The 25759-nt window shown below is 39.8% G+C and overlaps 1 protein-coding gene across 1 annotated transcript in view; it reads left to right on the top strand.

The window, feature by feature from the left end:
- Positions 1 to 1291: 1291 nt before the first annotated feature.
- Positions 1292 to 25759, top strand: part of LOC306865242 (uncharacterized protein) — a 67812-nt gene continuing 43344 nt past the window's right edge. Inside the window, exons 1-3 of the mRNA XM_079409736.1 lie at positions 1292 to 1560; positions 17815 to 18012; positions 20953 to 24037. Coding sequence (XP_079265862.1) covers positions 1558 to 1560; positions 17815 to 18012; positions 20953 to 24037 — 3286 coding nt within the window. The 5' untranslated portion in view covers positions 1292 to 1557. The remainder of the gene's footprint in view (positions 1561 to 17814; positions 18013 to 20952; positions 24038 to 25759) is intronic.

The following is a 25759-nucleotide window of genomic DNA, read 5'->3' on the forward strand; positions in this document are numbered from 1 at the left end:
TGTGTTTTCTCAAGAGTCCTGTGCAGTAAATTAAATTTGACTGAATGATGTATTTTGGTAAACATTTAATTTTAAAAGTGCTGTTTCTATTTATAACATCACAGAGTCAGTGAGTTCAGTAGATGTATTATAGTAATATTATTTATATGCTATTACAGTCAAACCAAAAAAAAATTCAGACAGCTTCAACATTTCTCACATTATATCACAGTTTATTTGCTATAGTTTAGAAAATGGTAATAAAATATGACAAGAACTCAAAGTTAAACTGTGTCAGAACAAATTCATCTTGATAATGTCAGATGACTTTGATAGAAAAGTATGTAATGGATTACAATCAACCAAATTTATTCAGCTGTTAAATTTAAGCATTGCTTGGTAATTGATTGACCTAAATTGGTATTATCTAATTGTGTACTTAATTTTGGTCAGTCTGTGGTCCATGTAAAAAGTTTGCATTAGCAATTAAAGAAAAACACTTAAGCAAAACATGGTCAGGTCAAAGTGTCTGAATAATTTTTGACCCCAAATTTTACTGGTTGTCCACTTTATGAAGATTTCTTTGGTCTAATATGTCACAGTTCCCTTTATTTTGCTATCCTCACTTACATTTATAAACTATAGTGTCCTGCACCCACTAGTAAACAAAAAAAAACTAATTAAATCTGGTAATAATTTTTGGTTTGACTGTATTTTATTTATTAATATTTTGAATTGGCTTTTATATTCATATTTTCACTTGTAATTTTAAAAGTTTTACACTTTTCATCTGCTTTTGTCATTTTTATTAGTTGTCATGTCTGTTTAGCTTTATTTTTATTTCAGTGTTAGTTAATTAAGTACTTCAACTTATCTTTGTTAGTTTAAAAAAGTTTTTTTTTTAAGTTTATTTCAGTTACTGGAAAGTTTTAATAGTTTTAGGTAACATTACCAACACTGGTTGGATGATTTTCGCTAATCAGAATTTGATGTGCGATTGTGTGAAAACAATGGGAAATCAATGGGATGCTTTACCTAAGAATGGAAATGAATGATTTACTCACCCTCATGGCTTTTCAAACCTGTATGACTTTGTTTCATCTGTGAAACATGAAAGAAGAAATTTTGAAGAAAGTTGGCATGCAAACAGTTTTGGTGCCCATTAAATATATATTTTTGAGTAAACTATGCCTTAAATACTTTCTTTTGATTGTGATACGTTGACATGATTTTTCCCTTGTGTCTGCTTTACTCAGCAGCTAATGTAGAGTGTGACTGGGAGGGTCTTTGAGTTGTGGGTGTGGTCAGAAGTGTCTAAGTGACAGACAGATAGGCAAGCAGTGTGAGAGGGGAGGGAGTGTGTGGGCGGTCTCTACCTCGTGAGCTGCTGCAGTGTGTGGGACCGGGGAGTGTGTCAGTGTGTCGGAGACCTGCAGTTTGGAAGGGTTAGTGAGCTACACACACACACAAACAAACTTGCCCACTCAGCACACATGCACACACCTAACCGCGGCACAGGACGCCGCTGGACTCGCTGGAAAATGAATCTAATGAAGGCAAGGACAATCAGCCTACAGCATGGTGAGTACAGACAACTCTTGAGTTTAGAGGTGCTAATGGCTTTACCTTACGGGGGTTGAGACGGGGGAGGGGTGGGAGACAGGGGGTACTGTTGCTGTTTTTGCTGAGTTTTACTGTACTGCTGCTGATTGACTGTGACAACAGTGTGAGACTAGACTTTAGCTATAGGGGAACTTCTTTGTGGTGATGCAGTGTGCTGGTTATCCGTGTTATAGGTGAATAGGACCTTTAGTCAGTGTGTGTTTTTAATGAATAAGTGCTCAGAGTGTGTGTCCTTGACGCAGGTGAACCAGCCAAGGGGAGTGAAACTGTGGATTCAGCATGAATACGCTCCGCTGAGAGCTGACTGCGTGCTGCTGTTTTTCTGTAGGTTTCATAGAGCCAGTTTGACTGTGTCTGTGTGTGACCTCTCTTCATGACTATCAGGGTCTTCCAAATGTGTGTGTGTGCTCAGGCCTGTCACTCCAGCTGTTCTCTGCATTACACTCGTCTCCTTTACATCTCTATAAAGAGGTCAGCCATGCAAAGAGAAAGGAAAGTGTGTATGTGTACAACACTCTTGTCCTTTCGTTCTGACTGCTGACTGCTGCCCTGAAGTTGAAGAATGGAGGCGATATGTTTCATCTGAAACCATATTTTCTTCATCCTCATCGAGTTTGAAAACACTGACGTGTGGATTCAATTTACCCTCATCTTTTGTGTTTGGGTTTGCCGGGTTGATATTGAAAATGGGTCCAGAAGGAAAGAACGGGGGGCACGAAGAGGGTCAAAGTTGAAGTACGTTGTTATTAGTACACTCATATGCTCATTCTTCACTCCAAACCACAATTACGCTATTGTCGTGGCCTAATGGTTAGAGAGTCGGACTCGTAATCCAAAGGTTGTGGGTTTGAGTCTCAGGTCCGGCAGGGATTGTAGGTGGGGGGAGTGAATGTCCAGCGCTCTCTCCACTCTCAATACCACGACTGAGGTGCCCTTGAGCAAGGCACCGAACCCCCAACTGCTCCCCAGGCGCAGCAGCATAAATGGCTGCCCACTGCTCCGGGTGTATGTTCACGGTGTGTGTGTGTGTGTGTGTGCACGTTGGATGGGTTAAATGCAGAGCACGAATTCCGAGTATGGGTCACCATACGTGGCAGTATGTCACTTCACTTGTGCTACATTTGCTGATTGAACCACAAACATTCGTTGTTCTTACACTTCCTCTGACCTGGAGTGTATCGTCTCCAAGAGTGCTGGTGGGCTTGTCCTGTGAGCAATCGCTCTGTCCTTGTAATTGAGTGAGCTGGGTACAATTTACAGAGTCAATCTAAACATCCAATCCCCCAAACCGGCCAAGCTGCAGATGGTTCAGTTTTTCAGGAAACACTGCAGCTCTGGCTCAGTAATCTGTAGCTCACAATAGCTGTAGAGGTAACTGGAAACAAATGTGTTTAAAAGCAAAATAGCCTCCCGCTCATTCATTCAAGCCCACCACTGCTTGTCAAGATGTCGGAGGCTTAAATTAGGTCCATTTATTGTGTCCTTTTTTGTGTCTCTGGGCAACTTGGCGGTGAGGCGATCTTTAATTCGACCCACCTCGCTGTAGAGACATTTGTCCAAGGGTCACTGGGTTATCTAGTAGTTGTGTTTGAAGAGCAGGTTTACTCAGATGCTTCAGAGAGGTCTGAGGTTTGTCTGTATCTGTTGTCAGGTAGAGCGCTGTTCTTGAGCCTGCTCTGATGTGTTAAACTTTAACCCTTCAGAGTAACGCTGCGTGCTTCTAAGATTATGACTCTGTTCTTCAAGAGGCTTCATGAGAAAGGCAGCTGCAGGGTCTTTTTTATGACTAGGGTGGCTCACCAGTAATAACAAACACCTTGTCTATGATATTTAATGTGTAGGCATCTGTTTGTAAATGTGAGGCTATATTTTGCTAGTGGGCAAATTTGTCTGATATGTGTGTCTGAGACTATACTTACCTTTAGGGCAGTCTGAAGAAGTAAAATAAATATGACAATACACCCCTTTTAGGAAACACACACACATTCCACTACTATTATTCAAATGTTTGGGGTTGGCATGATTTTAGAAATATAATAAAACATTTAGGCTCCCCACGGTTGCATTTATATGATCAAAAATACCTTAAAATATGTAATATTTTGAATTATGACTATAATTCAAAACAACTGTTTTCTACTTTAATATTTTGGAAATGTAACTTATTCCTGTGTAAAGCTGAATTTTTAATAGTCATTATTACTCCAGTCTTCAGTGTCACATGGGCCTTCAGAAATCATTCTAATAAGCTGACATTTGTTGTGATTATCAATACTTCATATACTTAACGTGTTTTAGGATTGAATTGTTCATAATAACAACATTTATTAGAAATCTTTTGTAACATTATAAATGTATTTAATGTAAATTTTGATCAATGTAATGTGCTCTTGCTTAATAAAATAAAAATAATAAAAAAATCGTATAGACCACAAACTTTGATTTGTGTGTGTGTAAGAGAGAGAGATAACAGCAAAGCATATCTCATGGCAGCTCTTTATATTGTTGAGGTTGAGGAATGCTTGCGATGCTTCTCCTCATCAGACCTGTTCAATATAGAGTATAAAACATGATCACAGCACCCTCTTTCTCGCTCTCTCTTGCTCCCTTCTGTTCCTTTCTGTCTGATATTCTAGATATGAACAGAAAACCACTGTTCCATCCTTCCCACAACTAAATAAACAAAATGTCATGTTAGTTCAGCACTCAGATTGTGACATTTGGTTATGGTCAGGTCCATTCCATTCCAAACCCTGCTAATGTTTGGCTGGATAGTCCTCAAGACTGCAAATTCTATTTGGTGGAACAGGTTACATGGGGATTATGATCTGCTTGGACTAACCAATTAACCTTCTTTACAGGTTCTAAAATTTGACCCTGCAAGGCCACATGTATGTTATGCAGCTAGAGCGCTCTGATGTAGTGATGTGTACAAAGATAGAACATCCAGCACGTTTAGGATAGTCGGCTTGGTTTTAAATAGTTTTTAGTGTGAACGTTAACAGATGTCCGAGTAAAAGGGAAGCATTTTTAAATGTCATTGTGATGTAATGGGATTCAGGCAGAGTTCAGGGATGTTGACTAAAGACCTTTAGGGTTAATTTTGTCCTACATTCCTATAAATCATGGTGCACTGGTCATCTTTCTTTGGGACAACCTTTACATACAGACACAACTCAAGACATGTGGAGTAGCGAGAGAGTACTATGCAATGCTAAGGGATTTCACTGTTTCGTCCTGCATACACTAGCAACCAAACTGTAATGTATGGGATCAAGCTTTGACTTGTTTCCTTTGAAGCATTGATGCTAATCTTCAGTCATTTTCATGCCAATTCATTAACTCACATGCTAAAATTATAATCTGAGCACAGACTGTCTTCATCCTTTAATAAATTGTCATCAATGTTGGCTGCATATACAGTTGAAGTCAAAAGTTTGCATTAGGGGTGTGCGATATTGAGAAAAAAATTATATCTCTATTTTTTTTTTTCAGTAACGATAATTAGACGATATGTTGCAGAGTGTGTTATAGTGCTGAAATCTGACTACCGTGGACAGCTGCAGTTTTTGATATTCTTCATATTCTGTGTGGTCAGTTCACATCAGTGATTAATTAATCTTTTCATTTAAGTTTAAATTGATTTTTTACCTTTTAGTAAAGCAATTTTTTCCTAAAAGTGTACATCTTTTGAGTCAAATTGTTACATTTAATTAGTCAATTATGATAATACACAATGAAACCAGTATTATCAAAATGAATCTTTGCTGAAGTTGCATCTGAAGTGGCATTTAGTATTTATTTACACTCTATTTAATGCAGCTCAGAGGGACATGGAGTGCTTTAACCAGTTAGAAATGCATCATTTTTTGACATTTTAAACATAAAACACTAAATACTGATATTTAAAATTATTTTAAAAATGAAAATATACTTTAAAAGTGATATTAAAACCGCCAGTAGGTGGCAGAAAGTCACTGTTAATAAGTGAGTCATTGCGACTGAACCGAATCATTTAACGGTTGATTCATTCAGGAACAAACACCTTCATGTTGCTCAGAGACGCAAAACAGTCTGCTTTTCTTCAGAAAAATCCTTCAGGTCCCACAAATTCTTTGGTTTTCCAGCATTTTTGTGTATTTGAAACCCTTTCCAACAATGACTGTATGATTTTGAGATCCATCTTTCCACACTGAGGACGACTGAGGAACTCATATGCAACTATTACAGAAGGTTCAAACGCTCACTGATGCTCCAGAAGGAAAAGCCATGCATTAAGAACTTTTTGAATTTGAAGATCAAGGTAAATTTAACTTAATTTGTCTTCTGGAAAACATGTTAAGTATCTTCTGTAGCTTCTGAAGGGCAGTACTAAATGAAAAAAATATGATATTTAGGCAAAACAAGAAAAATTTACTCATCTTCATTCTGTTCAAAAGTTTTCACTAATACACAACACAGTATTAAGAATCAAGTGTATGTAAACTTTTGAACGGGGTCATTTTTATAAATTCAACTATTATTTTCTCTTGTGGACTACATCTTTTATGTGAAATATCTTATTCAGGTCAGTACTAAATAAACAATAGCGTGCATTTTGTATGATCCCTCTTACTTGGTAAAATAATCAACATTTTGCAGATTCTGCAAGGTGTATGTAAACTTTTGACTTCAACTGTAGTCTCTCTATAAGTAGTCATTTGTAGATGTAAGGACGAAAATGAGGACCATAAATATAAACATGTGCGCACATTTTAGTGACAACATGTAAACACTCGTGTATAGGTGAATTCCCACTGTCCTTTTCACCCTGACACCTATTTTAGCAGAAGCCAGTAGAGTTGTGTCCATAATCGCTGTGATAACACTGAAAAAAATCTGTCAGACCACAAGTTTAAACTGAAACTTGCTCATATTATTCACACTGACCTGTTAGCTTGCACAGACATTTGTTAAATATAATTGCCCTTAGAAGCACACATCTAGGTTCGCTTGAAGTCTAAATTTATAGGATGTGTAAAGGGTAACTGAATGTCCTAGAATGGCTGTACTATGTTGTCATGTGATCTTCTAAATTGTGTTTATCTTCACAGTTGGTGCCCATTGCTTGTGCCAAAGTCAAACATTGGGACCCCCCCAAATTTATGTAACCCCTTCCACACTGTCACATCCTGCTGAGTTCAGCCCCAGACAGTGTCGCCACACAATCCAGCTCTCAGCCAATGGAGTCTTGCTTCACAATAGAAGAGACGAGGACTCAATCCATCAGTGGCAGAGGGCCAAAAGTCAATGTTTTTTTGTGTTTAGCTCATGAATAGGCTTTGATCTCAATGTAGCCGCTCTGAAGTTGTACACCGTTCTGGAGATTAACCCCAAAGACCCAAGGACTCAGGATTTTGAGTTGTGTATTTGACTGATTATGTGCCAGTGAGTTTAGATGGAGTCCCATCTACAGGTTTGGATTTCAGGGATAGACTGATTAAAATTAGATGGGGTTTCAGGGCTCCAAACTGCGACTAAAATGGTCGCATTTGCGACCAAAAATATTAATTTGCGAGTGAAGTTTTTGTTTTTGATATATAGTCGCCACTGGCGACTATATATAATTTGCATGAAAGGACTTTTTTCCCGATTGTTTTGCGCTCACATCTTTTGTTATGTTCACGTATTAAACTTACATAAGACGATGCGCATCAAAGTTTTACTGAAAAGAGTTTCAAACAGTCCTCGTCTCTGCCGCACACAGTCTGCTGAACGCAGTGAGAGAGACCTGAAAGGGCCTGTTTACACCTGGTCACTTCGTGCATTTTCTCTGATCGGATATCTATATGATTTGTTAAAACGTTTCCCCATTTACACTTGGCCACATAAATGTGTCTTCGCAAAACGGATATAAATCCGTTCTTCAATTCCCGCTTCATACTCCGAGATCTTATAGTCTATGCTGTGTTCTGTTAATGCATGGACTTCCTGTTATTTGAAGCGCACTTGCCATCCAGTAATCGCAAAAAGCTTTGTGCTGTCTTACTTTTTAATAAAAAAAGTATCAGCTTTAAAATGCTACGAAATTCAAATGATGCGGTTTGGGTGCTCTTTAATGCGGACCACAAGCGCACACTTTCGGTAATATAAACACCAGTACCCCGCGTCCACACGGTCCGTGTATGCGTCCGGATCGCGCGAGCGGAGAGTATCGCACTTAATGCTCAGGCGCGATCTCTTTAGCACCTCAGTTAAAGCAGCAAGTGAACCCATTATATATTTCGATTTACTACTATAGTATGAAATGAACATGATCAAAAGGTAGGCAATAAGAAAGCCTATAGTACAACTTACTGAAATGTTTTATGTAAAAGCTCATTCAGTGTTTCAAACTGAGGAAATGTATAAAGCTTGTAAACATTGCATTGTAATACATTTACCTCAGAATAACCACTCAGTGTCCATAAACTCATCAGTCAGCTAGAAAAATAACTATAAAGAGGAGCGTTTTGCTATATTCATGCGCTGTTGCATATTAATATTTTTACTTATTCTGTTGTACATGATTCAACTCCTCCTATAAAATTGCATTTTACTAATGAAGAAAAACAGACTGAATGTGTGAAAGACGTGACAACATTTATAGGATGCACTGCACTCAGTTGCCAAGTGATGCTTATGGTCCATGATATTGCTACAGATTCTGTGTAACGAACAATTCTTTGTGACTGTATATTTCAAGTTGTAAAAGACATTTAATTCACACTTTAAGTGAACCTTAGTCCCCCGGTCGACCTGATCATCTACAAGATGGATTAAAATGCTGATAAAGCCTAGAAAAGATAAGACATAAACACATGACAAAATGATTGAAATGTTAAAATAGGGGGGAAAAATAAAATGATAATAATAAAATAAACCACTTTTATTCTGTGGCACCTAAAAAAATAATTTGGCGCCTAAGTTTTTCTTTTATAGGAGCCAATGGCTCCTTACTCGATTTTTTTGTCTGGAGCCCTGGGTTTATTTTGAGGAGACACATGAAGCTTAGAAGCTAAGCTGTTACAGGGCCGGCCTTGTAAGTCTGCTCTTTGTATGCATTTCATTCATATGAACGTGTATAATTTAGCAATTGCCACTCAGCCATGTCTTTATCCTAAAGTCCCTGTGTTGTATTGCCTACTCATTGGATTTAAGCGGCGTCAATTTTGTATACCAAGGTTCTTCAAAGAACACCGTTGTATTACCATAGTAAATGTCCTTAAACATGTTATTACCCCAAAGTACTGTGCAGTAGCGTATAGGGCTGTGTATTGGCAAGAATCTGGCGATACGATACGTATCACGATACAGGGGTTGCGATACGATATATTGCGATACAGTAAGCAAGGCGATATATTGGGATATTTCCTATTTTAGGAATAGGATATATATTTTTTAGGAAAGCTGTCGTTAAGAACACATCACCATATGCAAACCTTAGCAAAAAATAAATAAATAAAAATAGTTTAACCAGAACACACTGGGATCTTCATTTGCAATAATCAGTCCCTATAACATTCAACATTACTGAACCACTTTTTGTGCGGTACGAGTAAAGGGGAAATATTCAAGTGCTTACATGATTCTTTAGTCAAATGTATGTATAAAATGTATTTTATAAAAAGAAAAAAATATATATTTATAGACTCCTTTAAGTACTACTTTAAAGGTTCACAGTTTAAGTTTACAATTGTGACATACAATGTCATAACATTTGATCTAAACAAAAAATGACATCTGCTTAATATCAATGAAAAATAAAGTGATTGCAGGATTCCTAAAGAAAACTAAACAATTGTAAAACAATCAAATAAATACAGATGTTAAACATTCTAAGAACTTTTCAACTCGGATTTCACAGGTTTTTCAGTTTGTATTTATGTTCCGCGTGGAATCGCCGAGACCGCGACACGAGCACCGCCCCAACTGCACTAAACACCCCCGAATTACGAGAAAGCTGCAGCTGCACGGCGACTCTATCACCCGCCGCGCAAAGGCTCTTCAACACGGGACACGCAAAAGCCCAAATGGCGCCACACTTCAGCTTTGTACACCGAAACGAGAACTGGAACAATTCTTTCATCCTCCATTACTGGCAGCAAACTATATTAACGCTAACATTAGTGGAGTGCCCTGATATAGTATTTCCTGTCACTGTTTAAGTTCAGAGATGAAGACTAGCAGTCGGGATATGAATTCAAAACGGAACAACTGCCATGAATCTTGTATGATTTTTTTTTTTAATATCGATATTCCGTTTTGGAGAATCTATACAGTATCGCCAAACAAAATATCGCGATACTCATGTGTATCGATATTTTCTTACACCCCTAGTAGCGTAGTGATTTCTTCAAAATTCTCAGTGTTGTAGGACATAGTTACCTATCCCATCCTAACCTGCTGGATCAAGTTTTGTGATTTGACTGCAAAATTGGGCAAGAGCGCCAGAGGATCAAAAACGCACACACGCACATCAATTGGTCATACTCCACAAAGCCATGAAGAATTACTGTGGGCCCCAAATGCTGCTAATGATGCATATTTGATTGTTTTGAGTAGACAGCTTTATATGGATGGAGCCTCCTATGAGTCTTGGCTTCAGGCACACTGTTTACAGCTTGACGCCAGCGCAGTGGCAGTGTGAATCAGAGCGCTGGCCTGTCGTCTCTGGGTCAGCATGTGGGCCGTCTGAAGACTGCCACTCTTCAAGCATTCAGAGAACTCTGATGTGATACTCTACACTGCTGTCACCAGACGGATGTTTTTCAATACTTCTGTATCTGTACGTCAGCACAGCACACAGCTTTATGTAAAATAAGACACGGATTCAGAATGGAAGATAATTAATTTGAATCAGTTCAGAAAGGACAGAAATTTATGGTTCTCAAACAGTTTTCCCTGACCAGATGTAAATTTTTGTCCATTACTTGGTTTGTTTCTGCAGAAATGTGCTGAGTAGCTCCACCCCCAGCAAACCATCATTAATCCAGCATCATACAACTTTATATAATAAACATTATATCTGTTCTGATTGGCACAGTGTTTAATTTTTCATTTGTACTGGCAAATTTCTTGTCACTGGGAACTTGTCACAGTAAATGATTGTAAAAAAACATGCTCATGGCGAGAGTTTGTTGATCTCATTGAGGGCTGTTTGAACAGTTATGACTTGTGTGAGCATCAGGTTTGATTCCTTGTGGAATGTCAGACAGCTCTCATTTTCTGCCTCACTCACCCCAGGAATGTGATGAGCTCGATTTTAGCACGGCACCATTTTTTCCGATTTTTCGTAACTTCTCTGGTGTTTCATAACTCAAACTTAAAGTCGTAATTCACTCAAAAAATAACACTCAAAGTTGTTCAGACCACAAATTCTTGTGTTCCACGTAAGAACGTCAGTCATACAGAAACATGTTTGTATCTATCGCTTTAATGCAGATTTTTTATAAACAAGCAGTAGTTTCATGCCAGAATCTTATCCTTGTCTACACAATTATAAATGAAATGTTGCTGACAGCTAGAGTTGAACGTAGTTCCATATTTAGGCCTGCTCTCCTTTCCTGTTCTCTTAAGCAAAATTGTCTCTCTGGGGATCCGTTTTATTGGAAAAATGTCTTACTAGGTACTATTTCTGTAGTTAGCCAGTTGATAAATATTTCCTGAATGTGTTTTTCTTGCAGTGAGCTATATTTAAGCGCTGGAAGGTGTTCCAGGTAGATCTGAACTCGTGAGTGAGTTCAGCAGCATTGGACAGTCATTTGATGTGGTGACTGGGAGGTGTCATAGTTCAACAGCTGCTTCACCTCTTCAGGAAGTCAGTAGATGCTAGATAAATGTTCCCTTGTCCGGAACCTTATTCTTATCAGCCTGCTGATAACGGAGTAAAATGTCTATATTGGGGTTTGGGAGGAGAGAAAGAGAGAGGTTTATACGTCTCTTTTGTGTTCATAATTCCCCAATGATGTACCATCATCGCATTGTACCCTGCCAAAGTTTCCACCCTCTAAACCTCTGTGCCACTTTCATGCACAATAGCCTGGTCATCTGATCACCTGGGACAGGAGTCAGGACAAACACTGGAAATGGAAATTTGTATTTTTTCTGGTACCTCACATCTCTTTATCTGTCTGTCACTCTTTTCTCTTTCACTGTGTTGCTCTAATGGACAGCTGGTTCATTCTGTCACTTGTGCTGGGGTGAAAGGTCAGTTCCCAAGTGCTTTGCCCTGCCGTACGTTGTCTCTCAGAGTCAGTGTGTGTGTTTTAGTGTGTGCACACATATTTGACCGTGTCTCTTATTACCTTACACATCTGTTAGAGCTCAGCTGCAGTTTGACACAAATGCATTTGAAAGAACAAGGCCGTTTTTATTCAACTCGTTCAAATTGGCCAACATTTTTAATGGATTATATTATCTCTCTAGTTACGTTATTCCATCTTGTCCCTCTTCGTCAGATGGCAGTTTTTAAGAACAAGCCTGAACATCTCACATTCCTATCATCTATCCAACCACTACGCAGTACCTCGTTATTGTACACAAGCACAGTATGTAGGTTTAAGTGCACTTTTAAAAAGTTTAATCCCAGTCCTTCAAATATTCAGTTACACATTTTTTTCCTATAGTTGAATAGACAGATGAAGGCTGCAGCTCAACTATGCAAAAACCCATTGTAGCTCGATTATAACTGCACATGTAAATCTAGATTGTGTTCCGCATCACTACTTTTTAAATATTTTTGTGCTTTCGTTTCTTTAAAATGTTGTTCTGTAATGCTTAAACAGTCAACAGAGGGATTCACTGTTCCCTCGGGACAGATACAATTGATTTGATTATTTACCAGTAAGAGTGTCACCCATAGAGATGCTTTATTTAAGTAATCTAATATTGTGCAGCCAAAGGCCAAGCTGCCGTCTTAAAAGGGGACAGGCTCGATTTAACAAAGCCATATGCCGTGCACTCTCATGTCATGATTATCATTAGTGAAAAGAGCCCATGCCATATATAACACTCCTCCTAACAACATCCCTAGACACAGACAGCCACCATTAGACCATTTGTCACATTCTGGAAAATGGTTCAATTCAGTATGTGTGCCAAGATTTGATATTGTTTTCAAAAAGCAAAAACAATTCAAAGGAACTTTGTGATCAATTGCACATTACACAAAGAATAATTCAATAATGAGAATGCACACAAAGCCAGTTGTAGTCTGATTAACATGTTGACATGCTGAATTAGGCAGCGCTACGATCCAATTATCTACGTCTGTTAGTTTGCCTGAAGGTTTCAGACATCTACAAATAAAATAAAAATGAAGCTTTCTTATTTCAAAGCTATTACATGTTCACTTGTTAATTTAGCAAACAATACTTTCAGCCACTGGTAAGAGTGTCCTAACCATTTCTTATTATTGTCAAAGTTGACAATAGTTGTGCTGCTTAATATTCTTGTGGAAACAGTGATAGTTTCTTTTCTCAGGAATTGTTAATTAATAGAAAGGTCAAAAATGTAATGCATCATTGCTGAAAAAAAATATTGATTTAAAAAACAAATCTTACTGACCCCAAACTATTCCACTGAATTAAGAATTTTGTCCCAGAATCACTGCAGAAGATGCTAAAAGACTTTCTGACAGATTCTGCCAGGGCCTGCATAGGAGGGCTCAGTGTAATGAAGAACAAGTCCAACCACAAACACTCAGAAAACCACAGAATATCTGCCTGATGAAGTGTGGTACAGCGCACTCACACAAGCTTATTGAGGCACAGTGTTTATCCTGTAGTTATGACTACAGAGCTCTGCAGAATGACACCATTATAGACCCAAATCTCACCAACTTGTCTCACTAATGCCTGAGAGAAAAGACCAAGATGAGTGATAAAAAAGGGAGAGGAATGAGCGGCTTGTGTGGCCATTCAGGTCTGGAGAAAATTAAGCCATCTGCTGCAGACTAACAGTAAATCCCTCTCCTCTCTCAGAATGGGCCCTTCTTACTGGGGTCTCCCATTCAGCTCACAGAGGAAAAGCCTAAGCTGCTGTTTCTTACCTTCCTAGGTAAAATGGAGAAGGAATGTGGAATATTTGACTTTCTCTTGGAAATGTTTGCTTTACACTGTTTGAGACAGGAAGTCTGCATTGATTCCTCATCCTTTCTTGGTCAACACACTACAGGCACTGTCAGACTCATAAATGAGCATTAGTCATGACGAGTAAATGAACACAGCCTCTTCTAATCAACATCTTTCTGTCATGCCGTTCCACTGTTCGCATGAGTTTAACTAGAGCAGGGGTAGGCAACGTCGGTGCTGGGCTGTATCCAAAATCTCCCCCTATACCCACATTCACTATTCCCTACATTAGTCCACTCATACAGTTCACTTGAAGGAGTGAATGAAAATGAGTGAGTGAATTCAGACACTAAGTGCACCGGAAGGACTGCCGCTTTTGCATAGCTTGCTTGCTGTTTAATAATCATTTGATACGGGCTGCTCCAGCAGTAAAATTGAAGGATTTATCTTGAACTCTGTCACGGAAATTATGTATAAACCCTAATAGTCAATTTACAATTAATTTTGTACCTGTGTTGTATTACGCCGTGGATGAGCGCTTCTAAAATGAATGGATGGATGGATGATTCAGCCATATGGATTCACCTGCGGGTGCTGTCTTCTGGCGACACGTGGGAATTCATTGGGCTCGCGACTCTCACAGTGCATTCTGGGGATTCCCTAGCCGTTGAGTGTACATCGGTTGTTCACTCGTTTTTGTGGATTGAATGAGGGCACTTGAGAACATCCACTATGGTTTCGAACACCACTTAAAATGGCTATCCCCTCAAATAGTGCACTATTTGAGGGTATAGGGGGGCGATTTCGGATACAGCCCTGGACTGCCGCTGTCCTGTAGAGTTTAGCTCCAACCCTAATCAAACCCACCTGAACAAGCTAATCAAGGTCTTCAGAATTACTAGGGCTACAGGCAGGTGAGGTTTTTTTTTCAGGGTTGACCAACGTTGCCTACCCCTGAACTAGAGTGATGGCTCTTGGAAAAATTATATTGCAATTGCTCACGATGAAGGATGGTGTGTGTTACTGTTCAGGTTTAAATGGGGATCCTAATGATGTTATACATTATTCAGCGGAGAGAGGCTTCAGGATTTTGTGGGCCTCAAGAGAGCTTTTCCCCAAGCTCCAGACCCTGCTCCCTGATTGATGACTTCTTGGCACCTCGGTCGGAACTGTTTGAGAGAAAAAGCCCTCGGTCTCTTGCTTTTGAAGACCGTCCTGCTGCCAAACTGTAAAAAAAAAAAAGACCTCCACTCATCTCAAATTCTCAAATAACGATGGACATAATTTAGAACTCCTTGGTTTTTCAGAACTCCTGGGTTCTTCCCATTAAAATAATCTTTTTTCTTAGTGTGAAGAACTTTTTTGTGCTGTTGAAAAAAAACTGAAATGTTGATGCCAATAAAGAATCTTTACATCTAAAGAGTATAGCTGAATCTGAACATACATCAAAAACTAATGAAGATCCCACAACCTGGAATTAATTTACTCTGGAAGAGTGCTGTTAGAATGTGTTCTGTACAAGAAGTGGCTCATATATCTGAAATGACTGATGTTGATGAAGAACATTCAGGCATGCAGATGATGTTTAGTCCTGGTAAACATCATTTGAACTTTCACTTCAAACAACACAGATTCTGGAATTTAGATTTGTGTAATGTAAAATGAGTTGGTCAAATTGAGTTTGTCCTTCTAATGAATCTAATGCATCAGTGCCACAGTATTTAAGAATGTTTTCAGAGCTGTAGAAACCTGACTAGATAGACCAATGTGTGTTCTTATAGCTCCAGATATGGATCACTGTATAAGACCAGCATAAAACACTCGTGTCGATCTAAACTTCAAGATGAGAGTCAAAAAATGATCACACTTTCATCCTCTTGTGTTATTTCAGATGGTTGAAATGTGTGTGGGGGGATCTCAGTTCCCAGGCTGACTGAGTTACAGCTCTGATAACAGTATGGCACAGTACGGTCGTTGTAAATGAAGACATGTACTTGGCTTTATAAATGGGGACATACCACAGAGCAGTGATTCTCAACCATTTCGGCTTCAAGGCATTGTCCAGGACAAAATTGAAGGCCCTTCTATCTGAGATGATATGTTCCTCTGGTACTTCTGTTGTAAAACAATCTAAAAAATATTAGGGCTTTTCATTGATGTACATCTTTATATTTAGTGTTCATTTAAGATATTATCACTTTTAACACATTTAATATTATTTTATTATTAAATGCTTATGAAGACTTATTCTTATTATTAGGCCACTCCTGGAAGTTTGACAAAGGGCATCCCTAGTTGTTTGAGAACAACTGCCATAGACTTTTATTGTTTTTATATGCTAATTATACAAACTGTAGACAAACCCTTACAGAAGCAGCAGTTAGATTGCAAGACGTGGTGCTTCTACTAACCAGATTTTGACTTTAAACACAAAGTGTAGTCACATGACATCTTTAATCTCTCATCTTCTGTTTAATGCTGGTGGAATTACAATATTTACCCATAGTGCACCTGTGTGTCTGCTTGGCTCACAGCTGTGTCCTGTTGTTTTTCAGTTTGTTCATTCCCACGTTCTTATCTTTCTTACTCTCAACATAAACATCTTCACTTTAACTCTGGCTTTGCTATGGTTCCCTTATCTTGTATCGGTGCAGTCTTGCCCCAGATTACTATCTACTCATGTATGCACATATAGGTAATCACACATAAAAGGGGTCTCTAAAGCGATGTCTGAATGTCCCATCCATCTCTCCTGCCTGACATGCCTCAGTCACTGGATATGCTATACTGTACTTTTGATCTTTAGTAACCCGAGTAGTTTTGTGAGGCCCTAAGTGGTACTGTAAATTACGCATCATGAGGATGTTAGTTGCGTAGAGTTTCTTTCAGGGCGGTTATGTGGTTTGGGTGGCATTCTGTCAGTAAAATCAATGAGTTTACTGATAATCTACTTTTATTAGTGACTAATGTAATAATTGAATAATACGGTTATGTGTTATACAGAGAACAAGAGAGGTAGTTGAGATGGGCCCACATGGTGAGAGTTATAAATGTCTTTACTGTCACTTAATTGGTTTTCTCCTAATTACCTTTTATTCATTAAAATGTAACATTGTGGATTGGGAAATATTCCAGTTAATAATAAATGAGAATCCAATTCATAACATACAGCCACACTGAGATTTCAGGGGAATTTACCTGCACGCTAGCCCGGCGAGTACTGCCATGATTGTTGCTTGAGATGATAGTGGGAGACTGATGAGAGACAATTATAGTATTTGCAGTGAACATAATCTTTATTTACAAAGAAACGCTCCAACATTGATTACATTGAGCCTGCGTAATTTTTTCAAGAAAGCCAGCTATGCATGTTTGTGTTGCAGATGTGATATGACATGCAGTATAAAAGTTGTATGGACTGTACAGACGTTTTTTACCATCTCTTTGCATGATTAAAGATTGCATTTATGCTTGTATTGATTAATCAGCTGTCAGTCGATAAGCTCAATTAATTTAATTTTTAATGGACATTATTAACCAGTCACTGACGAAACTACAAGCTCAAAAACAAAATTGTGAATGACAGAGAAAGGAGATCATATGAAGAGCAAATAGATACAGTAAAGTTAGACTAGAGGCCTATTTCTTAAAATGTGGCTGGAGCAGGTGTTATTTTTAGCAGCGTATTTTGTTCCCTGCACTAGCTTCAAGAGTCAGGTTTCACCGCCAGTCGCTGTTCTTCTCTAAACTTCTCAGATTGGAAGTCTCATGATGGAGACCACCAGGGACACTAATCAGCTGCTTTCAGGACACGTGTGGACATGGTAGAAGAAAAGCTTGGTCTGGGTTTTGACAGACAAGGCCAGGCTTGAGTGATTCACATCCTGAGAGTGTGTCTATCTGTGTGCCTGTGTTGGACTTAATAACATCTTACTAGTTTGATGGGCAGTACATTACATTTCATTTAGGATGTAGGATGATACATAGCCTAACTGAGGTAATCTTGAATTCTCATTGTTTGCATTAGAAACAAAAAATGTTGTTGTATGTCAATCCTGTTGCGATATAGTTGTAAAGAGAGATTTTTGCTGCATCTGATTATTTGTATGTTTCTCTACAGGACTCTGAATCTCTGGACAACTGTATTCAGAGCACACTCTCCGCTCTCTACCCTCCATTTGAAGCCACTGCGGCCACCGTGCTATGCCAGGTGTTAGATGTGGTTGAGACGAAATACCGTGGAGACGGACTACGCTACATCATTGACTTCCTGGTGCCCGCTAAACACATCCTACAGAGCATTCAACAGGATGCATGCGTGAGTTTCAAAGTTCTCTTCATTTTTTTTATTTGTTAATTTATTCATTATTATTTTTTATATATGTTATGTTTTTATTATATCAGAAATAAAAAGTGAAGAAATTATAAAATCTAAACTAATCCAAACCCCAAATTCCTGATAAAATTCATAGACATGCATTCACTTGTATTCAATAGGATGCATGTGTGACACATTTCCCTTTCATTCTTTTCATTTCCCTAAAAGCCTGTTCACACCGGGACGAATTTCGTGCGCAATATTCGCCAACGTTTAACGCCTCGTGACTAAACAAAGGGTGCCAATGTGAGTGTGCACATCGACGCCAAAAACGCCACGCGTAAAAGCGTCAATTTAAAAAAAAAAACGCCTCGGGTTCGTTTTTTGGTTTGACGTGCCGCGTCAAAAACTATCCAACCAATGAGATTGGTGCTTTTACTCACGTGTCTGGAGCTGCTGAAGTTACAGTAAAACACAACTTGGGGGCGCTCAAACATAAAACGGTCTTGCCGGGTGTGAACACAAAAAACGCGTTGAAAAACGCTGGCGAATAACGCGTGCCGATATTCGTCCCGGTGTGTTCAGCCCTTTACTCATTGCTTAACTCATTCTGTCATTTATCTTTTACGACCATATTGTGTGCATGATTTCTCTTTTGGCCTCTGGTTGTGTTTTGTCATGTCCTATTCTGTCTGTCATGATTTGTTAGCTGAGCCCCCACTCATCATTAGTCATCATGAGGGTGTTCCCAGAACACACACATGTGCATGTTAAAACAAAAGGCACGGCAAGCCTGTTGGCCTGAAAGTTTGTGTTAGTGCTTCTTGTTTTGGTTATTTGAGAAGAAGCCCCCAGAAGTCCTATCAACGCTGCAGAGCGCTGGGATCTTTCCCAGCCAGATCAGTACAGATACACACACTCACATGCTCTACACAGCTGTCTACACACTCATGTTCTTTCTACACTTGACTTCAGCTGCTGGTCCCTCAGTTACAGTTTTCTTTGTGACGCCCCCATATGCTACACGCACAGCATACTTTACTCCAAGTGACAAGGAGAGGACAGGAAATGATGGATAGATGGGGATCTGGAAATAACAAAAGCCGGGCTCAAACTCACACTACAAAAAAGATCAGCTTAGAATAATATCATTCGAGAGGCCTGTAGTCTGGGAAACGTATACATGCTGAACAAAGCTGAGTTAAAATCACTTTATCTAGGTCTGTTAGTCTGACTGGTACAGTATCAGTTGGACCAATGTCTTTATATGACATTTTAAAAAGATAGATTTAGTTTGACTGAAGTCAAACATTTAAAGAGCATGTAAAGACTTTATGACTTCTGATCATTCTGACAACAGAAAGACCTCAGAAATACCCATCATCAAATACTCATGAATACAGTATAAGTTGTACTTGGTGACCGTTGTATGTCTATGTCTGTTATGTGTATTTGTTGTACTTTGGAATGTGTTCATTTTCTTCTGTATTTCTTTGGAAAAAAAGAATTAAAAAAAAGAAAAGAAATACCCATCATCCCTGCTCTGCACACTCACACTAAGGAATATCTGTGATGTTTCATGAGCTGAAAGCCAGCGCCAGAGGACAGCTGGAATGGTTCCAGTGTGCACCTTAAATAGGACCCCTACCGTTTTATTTATACCCCCTTTTAAGGTCTCAGTTTTTGTAGTTTGTGTGTGCTTGTGTGTGCATTTATGCTCTCGTGAACCCTGTGGGAACAGCGGCTGCTCGCTGCACCTGGGGTCAGTGGAGTATCTCCAGGTCTCTTCCTCTGTGGTGGGGGCTGGGCTGCAGCTTCAAGGTGAATGAAGATATAATAATGGGAAACAGAAGCTTAAACTGAGAGGTCTGAGAATAAAAAGCCCTTTCACCCCCACCTTACCTTCGGCACAAGGACACCCAAACCTCCTTCCTCCCTTGCCCTGCTCTGGTTTTCAAAGGAAACGGGTCATTTTCAGCCTACCGTAGTCAACTTAAGCAGAATATTCATTTCATCGCCGATATATCTGAAAGCACGTTTGCATCAAGTTACACAGTGAGGGTCAGTATTACAGTCTCTGACATGACTGTCAAGGCATATAGGAAGAAACCCACTGAATTATGCAGTTGTTTCGGGACTCCGAGGCTATTTCTAATTCTTTAGTGTCCCAGTACACTTCCGTTGTAGTAAACTTTGCAAGCAGAATTCATTCAAATGAATGAAACTGGGTACAGAGTGACTACAGGGCTCTTTCTCTCTTTCTCTCTCTCTCTCGCTCTCTGAAATTGAGTTACAATAAAGGGGCTTATTGTGCAAACTGTCTCATTGAATCATCTAGACGCATCCGGATTCATCAAGAAAGAATCTCTCATAATCCCTGTCCACTTTAAGATCTGTGATCTGTGAAGTCCCTGTGATCTTATTTTTGTTATTCACTGTGCTGCATTAATAAAATGGCATGGTATATGCCATGGTAATTTGGCAGAATGGTGCATTAATTTAATTTATTGCATATATTCTACTTTTTGCAATACATATTTTTCCTTAAAATCCCCATTGAGCAAGCCAAAGTCAATTGTGGCAATTGGTTGTTACCATTAGTTTCCCATGAGAGTAAAGCCTGTTATCTTATATCACTTTGTTCACTTAGAATGGGAAACATAGAAAACATAAATAACCGCCATGTCTTATCTTCATGTTTTAAAGGCCTGAAAATTATTTGTGCCAAATATAATAGTCTAACTGGATGACCCATTGACAGAACCCTGCCTCTAACTCTGCTTTGCTAGATTTGTTTTAATAGCAGTATATAAAAATTTGGAATGTATTTTTTAAGATAGCTGAAATGTGTCCAGCAAGTCTTTCTATGTAATTTATCAACAGTTAAATTAACAATTATTGATGGCCTGACTGATTATTCCCTGTCTCTTTTCTCTGCAGTTCCCATACTGTGGTTTCCTGTTTCGTCATGAGGGCTGGCCGCTGTGTGTCCATGAGAAGGTCATAATTCAGCTCTCATCTTTGGACTGGCGTGTGTTACGGCCCAGTGACTTCTACTTACAGGTGACGCCATCGCCCAAAAGCCCCCCACGCATCACGGTGAAGTGTCTGGCAGCTAGTGGGCAGCATGTGGAGGAGCTGGACGTGCCAGAGCTAGCATATACCTCTCTATTCACCATGGATTGGCTGGACTCCATCAACCGGGAGAGGAGTGTGGTCAGAAAAGCTGCCCTGGAACACTGTCTTTTATCAGCGGATAATGATATTTTTAGGGTACCGTGGGAGGATATTGTTCACCCGGAGTTTATCAGCAGGCCCCCAAAAGTTACAGAAGAAGCTGAAAGTAGAGGGGTAGCTAAGGAAGTTGCCAACAGAGAGGAAAGGGACTCAGACGTAGATCAAGAAGACAACCCTGAGGACATACAATGTAGGATTTTTATTGACACTTCCACGGACCAGTCGAGGGAGATGGACTGTCAGAGCAAGTGGGTTAAGCTCCTCCCTGCTCTCAGTGAAATCAGTAAAGATAGCAGTGGACGGAGCTCTAGCAGCACGGCAGAGGATTCGGAGGGAGAGTATGTGGAGCTAGCTGATATCTCCTTACCACGCTTTTCCCCACAGAAGGGCTCTCTCACTCAAGCCATTAGCATGAACTACAGAAATCTACATAAACCACAGACTGCGGCTTCTACTCAGCCTAAAGCCAAACCAGAGCAGAGTCTTTTGCAGAATGGTGCATGCTCACAGAGCATGGTGTGCGCCATGCTGATTGAGGAAAACCTGAGTGATACCTACCAGCCTGTGATTTTAACCCCCACTGCACCTGCAGATGCAGAGCGTCAACTACAGCAGGTGGATGAGTCTGAGCGCACCTGTGCTGCAGGTACAGCCTCCTGTGACAGTGTGTCTGAGCATGAGTGTGAGAGAGAGTATGTGTCTCAAAACTCTGACTGTGAAACTGCTCCACTTTCTGATACATCAACACGTAACAGATTACAAACAGACTGTGAACCAGTCAACACATCACAACTAGACAGCAATCTATTCAGCACATTACAACCAGACAGTAAACCAGTCAACACATCACAACTAGTCAACGAGCCAATGAAGACACCACAATCAGAAGTTAAACCAGTAAGCACATCTCAGCAAGACAACGAACTAGTCAGTAACTCCCCATCTGACAGCAAACCAGTTGGCACAGCACAACTAGTCAGTGAGCCAGTCAGGACATTGCATCCAGACGTTGAACCAGTAAGCATAGGTCAGCTAGACAACAGTCTAGCTAGCACATCACAATCAGACAGCAAACCGGTCAGCATATCACAACCAGTCAATGAGCCGGTCAAGACTTCACAACCAGATGTTGAACCAGTAAGCATATCTCAACCAGACCTTAAACCACTAAACATATCTCAACTTTACAGCAAACTAGTCAACACGTCACAACCAGACCATAAACCAGTAAGTATATCTCAACTAGACAACAAACCAGTCAAGGCATCTCAACTAGACAATGAGCCAATCGAGACAACACAAACGGACGTTAAACCAGTAACCACATCTCAACTAGACAACATACTAGTCAGCACATCTCAATCAGAGAGCAAACCAGTCAACACATCACAACTAGACAATGAGCCAATCAAGATATCACAACCAGAGATCAAACCAGTAAGCACATCTCAGCTAGACTACAATCTAGTCAGCATATCACAACCAGATAACCAACTATTGCACACATCACAACTAGAATGTGAACTAGTTAGTATATCTTTACCAGATAGCAAACCACTCAATGCATCACATCTGTACATCATACCGCTAAGTACATCACAAACAGACAACAAAATAGTTCACGTGGAGCAACAAGATAGCAAAGTAACTATTATATCACAACCAGAGAATGAAATGTTGTCTGCTACTTTAGAGAGGGAAAACTCAGAACAAGTTTCTCCGGATAAAATTGAACTTGTTGTGTTTGATCCTGCTGCAGAAGCAGAAGTCATATCTGAATCTGAGCAGGTCCAAGGTGATCATGGCCTGGAAGGCTGTTGTGATTTGCAGAGTTGCAAAGTGTTGGTTTCTGAGCCTCTAATTGTCAGTGTGTCTATACAAAAACAGACTGAGCAAACAGAGCACAGCCCATGTCAGATACACAAACACATCCAAAAACCACCTGAGCAAGTGCATGATCTTTCTGCCACAAAAGAAAACCATCAAGCATTTAGTAACAGTAGCCATGACAAGAATGAATCTGATGGTGATTATAGTTTGAGTGCAGAGAAAGAAAGTGGGCCTGTTTCGGCTGCACCGCAAAGCGAACAGGTAGCTTTGGCCTCTGTCACCACGGCGCCTGAGGTGGATCCAGTTACGCTAATTTCACAGGGTCAGGTGAGGACAGAGTCCCACGAGGACAGAAACAACGAGACTGAGGTGGAACTCCAGACAAAAGAAGCACATGCAGAAAGAGAAGTAGCGGGAAATTTACCTTGTAAGGAGGAAGAAATGGTAGAAAAGAAAAGCATTGGAGTGACCGAAAGCAAGACAGAAAATTATATAGTAGCAGTTTGTAAGGCAGAGGAAGTTGAGAGTGCTCAAACAGGTCTGGTAGATGCCACACCCAAGTCTGATTCCAATGTTCAAGTTCAGGAGGATGGCAGCTCCTCTGTCGGAACAGATGAGAAGAAACAAACGGATGTTAAAGAGAAAGGGGTGGAGGAAGAGGAGACCAAGGGCATTACTGTGAGTGAGCAAGAGGCCATAGTGACCAGCTATTCTGAAAATAGAGTCCAGTCAGCATGCAATCAAGTCCTTGATCCAGTCACAGATGTGTCGAACACAAATGGACACATGCACACTCAGGACACACCTACCACCCAAGAAGAACGGCAAAATACAAAGGAGGAGGAGAGAAAGGGGGAAAAGGAGGAGAGGCAAGAGAATGCGGTTACTTCCTCTGTGAATGGCTCTCCAGCAGGGCATCAGCAACAAGCAGACATGGAGACCCAGCAGGAAGAGCAAGGTAGAGTCATCTTTACCAAAGTCCATCCCGCTCACCTTTACTTTATCCACATGCTTTTTTTCTCCTCCCACTCTTTCCCCTCCATTTCCCCTTTTGCCTCCATCCCTGTTTCTTCATCTTAACAGATGCATCTAAGCTTGCATCTGCTTCAGATGCATCTAAAGACTTCCTCTGCTGATGAAGAAGAACCTGCTTCTCTTCCTTCTCTGTTTATTTATTTATCCACTCCATTCATAACCTGCTTTCACAGCTTTATCTTCTTCCTCACATTTTATCAGTATATTTTAATGTTGATCATTATAATCCCCTCTTTTATTCACTTTTAGCTCATTTAATGGTGTTTCACTCATGAATTGTATTCTAATTCCCAAACCGTCTCTGTGGTTTGCAGCAGTTGTTCACTATGAATCATTGTTTTCATCATTCATCCATTGCCGTGTCCACCTAGTGTATTTACTCTAGATTAGCAGACTAGCTCCGGTGTTTCGACATTCAGGCCTCTGACAAGTTATAAATGGCTCTCAAATGGCCCGTGCTATGGCCTGATAGAGCTCCTTTTCTCTTTAGGCTGAAAGAAAAGCGTGGGAGGCTCTGGTTTTACTTAGATTGGGTGCTTTACAAGGATTGGCTTCGTAGCAGGTCATATTCCAACCTCTAGACAGTTTGTTTTCAAATTTAGACACATTAATTCCACTGAACACCGTCCAAGATAGACGCCGTTTCACATCTGAACTGCTAAAGGAAACAGCTGAAGAGAAGCCTGGTTATATGCAGGATTTCTGCTTTGTGTACTTTAGTAACTAAATCATGATTTCTGATTTTTAGATATTTGTTGAGCAGAGTGTTTTTGTGTGATCAGGACCTGCTTGTCTGCACATACATAATGCATTTTATCAGTTTTATTTGATGCCCCTTTCACGAAAAGCAAGTTTGTTCCCACAACTTATTCTTTTGTTCCTCATTTTACGTAAAGCAACGCTATGTTGTACTAATTAGTTCCTACAATATATTAAAAGTGTATTATATTAGTAGTACAACAAATTAATAAGTTGTGGGAGTGAATTCTTAATACGAGCCACATCATAATTTTTTCTCCAGTATGTCATGTACAGGGCACCATAGCTTTTTTAACTAGTCCTCCGCATTGTGAGTTTCTGCACGGGTTGCTGTCAGTGTCCCACCTCCTCTTCCTCTTAATCCAGAGGATTTGGTTGCCAGGATGTGCTCACCTGGCACAGGTGTGCTACAGGTGTGAAGAAAGATATATGAGATGAGGTGAGGTGGGTGGGCCTGAACACAATCCCTGCTGTGGGACCTCTGAAATATAAGCGGAGGGGGATGTTTAAGTGTGTGTTCGAGGGTTATAGATGGAGTGTTTAAATAATAGAGGTGGGGGTTACACTGCTTTGAAGACAAGAACAGCAGAAAGAAGAAATGTTGGTGTGTATGTTGTGATAGTTTGACTATGATAGATTTGATTCTTTCTCTCCTAGTGGGTGGTTCACAAACCCTAAACTTTTAGTACAGCTGTGTATCTATACACACAAAGAAGTAAGCTTATCTGCTATCTTTTCATTTATTCTTTTCATCATTTACCAATTTTACGGAGGATTTCAGGTGTTTTTTCTTTTAATCCACTTCTAATAGGATTCACTAGAAATTTAAAAGTTAATTTCAAATATTCAGTGTCAGCAGTTTGCTGGGAATGTAGCTTGTGTATTT

The sequence above is a fragment of the Barbus barbus genome (assembly GCF_936440315.1).
Source record: "Barbus barbus genome assembly, chromosome: 1".
Lineage (NCBI taxonomy): Eukaryota > Metazoa > Chordata > Actinopteri > Cypriniformes > Cyprinidae > Barbus > Barbus barbus.